Source organism: Asparagus officinalis, chromosome 1 (genome assembly GCF_001876935.1).
Source record: "Asparagus officinalis chromosome 1, Aspof.V1, whole genome shotgun sequence".
Classification (NCBI taxonomy): Eukaryota; Viridiplantae; Streptophyta; class Magnoliopsida; order Asparagales; family Asparagaceae; genus Asparagus; species Asparagus officinalis.
In genome coordinates, this window is record NC_033794.1 from 28,715,486 (window position 1) to 28,721,981 (window position 6,496).

The 6,496-nt window shown below is 31.4% G+C and overlaps 1 protein-coding gene across 1 annotated transcript; it reads right to left on the bottom strand.

Annotated features, from left to right (window-relative positions):
* Window positions 4,972-6,228, bottom strand: LOC109832706 (ATP-dependent DNA helicase PIF6-like). Its single transcript, XM_020400112.1, has 2 exons — window positions 5,470-6,228; window positions 4,972-5,118 (listed from the first exon to the last, which is right to left on the bottom strand). The coding sequence occupies exons 1-2, from the start codon at window positions 6,226-6,228 to the stop codon at window positions 4,972-4,974; spliced, it is 906 nt and encodes a 301-aa protein (XP_020255701.1).

Consider the following 6,496-nt stretch of genomic DNA (forward strand, 5'->3'; position numbering starts at 1 on the left):
AATTTTAAATTCTTTATCACAGAGTTGACTTATACTAAGTAAATTATGTTTAAGACCATCAACTAATAAAATACTATCAATAATAGGTTTATTTGGATTACCGACTATTCCAATACCGATGACCTTTTCTTTATTGTTATCTCCAAAAGTGACGGTACCACCATCCTTATTTTGACAAGATGACAACAATTGTATATTTTCATTCATATGTTTAGAGCAACCGCTATCAAAAATCCACCTGTTTTTCTTAAGTACCTGAAATGATAAACATTTATAATTTTGGTATCCATACTATGTTAGGTCCATAGAATTAGCCTTTAGAAACCAAACCCATGAAGAGTTTGATTTACCTAAATAATATTTGATAAACAAACATTTTTAACAAAATCAGAAATATAACACTTTTTCTTTAAATAAGTTAATTCCTTAGGGATCCAAATAGATAAGTATTTTGATTTCTTTTCATATAAAGAATTATTTTTAACATTATGTTCATGCAACATACAAATTAGTTTTACAAAAATAGCTTTCTTAGAAATATTATTATTAACATGAAAATCCAAACCTTCTGTCTTTTGAGATTTTTTTTTGAAATGAAAGTAAACTATTAAGATTTTCTTTACCTTTATTGAATTTACTAATATTCAAACATATATCATTATATTTTAATTTAATAGAACAAATATCTTTATCTAAAACATTAATACGAATTTTTAAATAATTGCATTCTGATTTTAAATAAACATTCTCATTTGACAAAACATGATTTTCTTTAAGCAAGGACTTATTTTTCTCTTTTAATTCAATTATTTGAGAATTAAAAGAAGTGGAAGAATTAAATTTATGTGAAGCCTTTAATCTTAAAAAAGTAATTATTTGAGAAACTTCTTCAAGTAATTTTTTTTTTACCTTTAAGAAAATTATGTGAAGCCTTTAATCTTAAAAAAGTTTCATATAATTCATTGAATGTATCTAAAAGTTCTTCATTATTACTTACTTCATCTTATGCCATAAAACACATATGAACACTTTCCTTTTCTTCAATTTCTTCATCGGAAGATGAATCATCACTGTCATCCCATGTAGCTGCCAAAGCTTTCATTTTCTTGTTGCTTTAAATATTATTGAAGTTATTGAAGTAATTTAATTTTTGCTTATTTTTCAACAATGGACAATCTTTCTTTATATGTCCTGGTTTGTTACACTTGAAACAACGTAAGTTATTTGAATTTGAATTCTTTGATTTAAACTTACCTTGTTTTATGAATTTTCTAAATTTGCGTGCAAACATGCTCATTTGATTTAAACTTACCTTGTTTTATGAATTTTCTAAATTTGCGTGCAAACATGCTCATTTCTTCATCATCATCCGAATTTTCTTTATCCGAAGTAGTAGTGCAAACATGCTCATTTCTTCATCATCATCCGAATTTTCTTTATCCGAAGTAGTATTGAATGCAAGCATTTTATTGTTCTTTGTTTCATCCACATTCTTTCTATCTTCAATTTGAACTTCATAGGCCATGAGATGTCCAATGAGATTTACTACCATAAGAGTTGATAAGTTATTTGCTTTTTCTATTATGGTAACTTTCTTTTCCCATTGTGGAGTAAGAGAACAGAGGATCATTCACACCATTTCCACTTGAGTAAATTCTTTTCCAAGACCGATGAGAGAATTTGTGATATCGATAAATATTGTAAACATCTCTCCAATGGTCTCGTTTTCCTTCATTCTGAATAATTTGAATCTGTGTACAAGAACAAAAATTTTAGATTCTTTAACCTTACTTGTACCTTCATAAGTTACCTCGAGTGTGTGTCAAATATCATATGCGGATGTGGCCGTTGACAACCTAATGAACTCATTCTTATCAAGAGCACAAAATAAGGCATTCATTGTTTTAGAATCCAAGTTTGCATTGTTCCTTTGAGATGTAGTCCATTCCGTGAAAGGAGTGATTGGCTTCTCATATTTTGTTTTCACAATGTTCCAAAGTTCGTAGCTAATTAATTGGAGATAAATCCTCATCCGACACTTTTAATAGTTGTAGTTTAGTCCATCGAACATTGGTGGACGATTTGTAGAATGTCCTTCCTTCAATTTTAAAGTTGAATCCGATGTTGATGTCATTTCTTCAACCTTGCTCTGATACCAAATGTAGGATCTGATCTAATCACACTAAAAACACTAGAGGGGGGTGAATAGTATTTTATAAAAAAATTATGAAAAGTAGATTAAAATTTGCAAAGAAGAAATGACAACCACAAAAAATCAACATTACAAAAACAAGCATATATACTGGTTCCACCTTCCCAGTGTATATCCAGTCCCCAAGCAAATCCTGCTTGAGATTTCCACTATGATTTAAAAAAAAACTTACAAAATCAAACAAAACCAAACCTGACCAATTTGCAAGTCCTTGCAAATTGCAACCAATCTCTTCACCAAGAGATTACACCTCTCACAACCGAGAGAAACCTTTTCTTGAATCAATGTACAAAACTTCTATAAGTCTTGATATATTTTTGAAGTGCAGTAGTGGCTTATGAACTCTTTATTCTCTGAAATTTTATCAACACATTGTGTATATAATTAGGAACAATGGTTGTTTCGGAATTTTTATTTTTCTCAATACTCAAGCAAAAATCAGAATTTTAACACTTGACTATGCATAAAAATTGAAGCTTATAGATATGTTTTGATGCACCAAAATTCTAAACTTATAACCTATTTATATCCCTTAAAAAGACAACTTTTTGAATCAATTAAACGGATATAAACGGCTAAAAATTATTTCAAATTCAAACACAAACGTACCGAAAAATTGTTTTAGTAGTCGACTATAAGGCAAAGTAGTTGACTATAATGTATTAGATCTCATTTTGAAAAGTCTGGAAAATTGCTTAGTAGTCGACTATAATGGTCATTAGTCACTACTCTCTAAAACAAAAGTTTTTGGAAAAGTTTCTGGAAAATTTTATTCTGTGTAGGTAGTCGACTATTAAGTCGATTAGTCGACTACTTCTTGAAAGAAAAGTTTCTGGAAAAATTTACTCAGTACTTAGTAGTCGACTATTAAGTCGATTAGTCGACTACTCTCTGAAAGAAAAGTTTCTGGAAAGTTTGACTCTATATTCAGTAGTCGACTATTAAGATAATTAGTCGACTATACTGTAAAACTCCAGATTCCTGAGTTACTGTCTGAGAGTTGATTAATCGACTAATAATCGTAGCAGTCGACTACTAAGGGTTATGAATGAGATATATAATTTATTTTGAGACTCATTCTATAACTATAAATTCTAATGGTTAACATAGGGGATTTCTATTGTCAACCACACACTAAGCATGTGTTAGTGTGTTCTAATACTATGTGTGTGTATGTGTTGTGAGTGATCAAGGCTTGTACATAAAATCTAAGTAAAGAAAAAGAGAAAATTTATATTTTTGATATATAGCATATCTTCTTCTTTGCTTCATGTTGCCTTGAACTTGTCCTGCACTTTGTTCAGATATCTTGATCATATTTGATGTAAATAGTTGCATTGATATGTTAGTGCATAATACACATAGTACATAAGTTGTTATCATCAAAACTATATATTTGGGACAATATATCCAATAGGCAATTAAATGCTTGGCAGGCACCATCATTTCTCCATCTCCGTCACTATTTATAACACATCGGATCACGCCAACTTCATGCGCTGCCCATCACATCTCATTTATGGCGAAATGATAGCCCCCGTCCCGTAGCTGATCCACGACCGACACCTGTAAAGTAGATGCTGACTCAGCCGTCAGCTCAGGCTCGACCAAGAAGACTAGACTATCCCTCTTGCTTGACTATAAAAAAGAAATTATTTCAAATACAAGGGTAAGCAATTTCTCAGCACTTTTTATCCATTCCGCAATATTTTTCTCATATTCTCATTCAAGCACCTAGCTGACTTGATCGTCGGAGGAATAGCAGGGGAACCAGTCACCATCCTATTACGAGTTGTTACGCGTGCAGGGACGAACAGTCCAACTCCAAATCGAATATTCGGAAAAGTGAGCAGCCTCTATATCAACCCAATCCCTATATACCTTCTCTTTCAACTGTGGTTTAGACCATCAATAGTGTTTAATGTATTTCACCTTACAAATGACTTATACCAGTTATTTATAATATACGATTTAAAGAAATGAACATGATATTGCGCTTTAAATTCCCCATAGTGTTCTAAACATAATACTTAAAATTTAAAATGAAAAGTAAATTGCTTGGTAAACTAGCCGTAGCTTTTTTCATAGACACCATGAAGTTCAAAAATAATTTAAAACAAGGGTGTGGATTACTTTTATTTTAAAATTTGAAATTTAAAATAAAAAACTTTACTACCAATTCCTACTTTATAATATTTTGATGTGGGGAAAAAGGCTCATCTCTTCAAAAACTATGTGGTATTTATTTGAGATGCAAGACTAATTGTAAGCCATCAACCTTTCTAAAAAGTTTTAAGAAAAAGTGACAGATGAGAACTAAGGCTTCACGTATAACCACTAATTCTTCTCCATGAAAATTGAAATTTAAAAATTAAGGACGGACGCATGGCAATTTGTGGTGTAAGGCTAATCGTAAATCACTAATCACTCTTGGTAAATAAAGGAGTGACAAGATATTTAATAAACTAGTATGGTGCACGTGCGTTGCACGTGTAAATACTTTCATGTTTATATGTAGCCCTATAGTTTTTATTGCATTAATTAAATTTTTTTCTACTTGACATATACATGAAAGATGTCATAGATAATATGTATTATTTATGATATAAATAGATGTTATAGGGTTATAAATAGCATAATAAAAAACACTAATTTGGCATATAAAAAACCAGTATATTGATCAAAAAGACTATAAATAAATGAAGTAAACGGAATTATTTAATTATATGTTCACTTAATGTAGCATAATCAAATTTTATTTAAGTTTGATATAAATAGACAGAAAGGAGCTCAATTTTAGCAGGATTAATCAACTTCAAAAGATGCATCTTTGTCAAACTGTAGAGAGCCATAGGGAATCGGAATGCAGCAAAACAATTTGATCTATAATAGCTAGAGTCCATGACCTGCAAACAGAACTGAATCGAGCATGATCAGGCATCATAAATTTATGGAAGATCAAACCTAACTATAAATGTTACATAAATGGGGAAATTACCTTTGAGATCAAAGATAGTCCGTTGCATTGTAAATAGTTAACAACTTTAATACACATCTTCGCTGCATATTAGAATATTTTGTTAGATAATAATTGTTTGAAAGTTAATTTGTACAAACTGTGCATCATAGAATGAAAAAATAATGAGTCATGAAATTGATGAGTTGATTTACCTTTGAGGCAATAATACTTCTGGATACACAATATTTTTTGCGTATGTTTTTTTTGTTCTTCTTGTTTGGTCAACTTTCACTAACACCTTAGTTGTTCTCATTGATATCCCCCTTGATAATGCAACATATAATTGACCATGTGAGAATACATGGTGTGGCAAATAAACTCCAACATAAGGTATTGTTTGTCCCTGCGCTTTGTTTATTGTCATTGCAAAACATAGTCGGATTGGAAATTGTTTTCTACGAAATTGGAATGGATAACCCTCATTTTCAGCTGGAGATAATGGTATTCTCGGAATCATGACATTTTGACCAGAATGTTGACCAATTGTGATTTCAGCATGGATAACATTATGTTCATATCCTCTACAGATCATTCGTGTGCCATTGCACATTCCATTAGATGGATCAAGATTACGTAACAGCATGATCGGACAATTTCTTTTAAGAATCAATTTGTGAGGCGGTAGTCCATTCGGCATTAAGGTGTTCAAGAACTCTTCTTGGTAATAATTATTTGTGTCATCTACTGCTTCATCAAAGCTAAAGAATGTTTTAGCTTCACCAGGAAATAATGCAATTAATTTTTCATTAAGTCCATCAACATACTCATTCCTTGTTGAAAGAATAGCACGTTGTGTCATGTATTCAGCAGATGACGAATTTGATTGTAATGATGGAAAGATAGCATCAATCAAATTTTTTTCAGAGTTTTCATCATTGTCATATTCTACTACCATTTCATGTGGAAGAAGTATCAAATTCTCATCTATTGTGGGTTCCTCTCCATTCCCAACGCGCAATAAGAACTCTCCAAATACTTGATCAGTTCTTGCTCTCATATTAATAGTGAGAGATAATTTCTCCATTTTTTTCCCAGAGATATGATTTCACAAGACTTGCATTGATTGTTTCTGCTCTAGTGCCCCGTGGAACAACTGGTAGAACTTGACGAAAATCACCTCCAAACACGACTACTTTTCCACCAAAAAATCTTTTGTCACCCATTACATCCCTCAATGTTCTGTCAACCGTCTCAATCGCAAATCTTTTTGCCATAGGTGCTTCATCCCATATTATAAGTGATGCCAATCGTATCAATTTTGATGT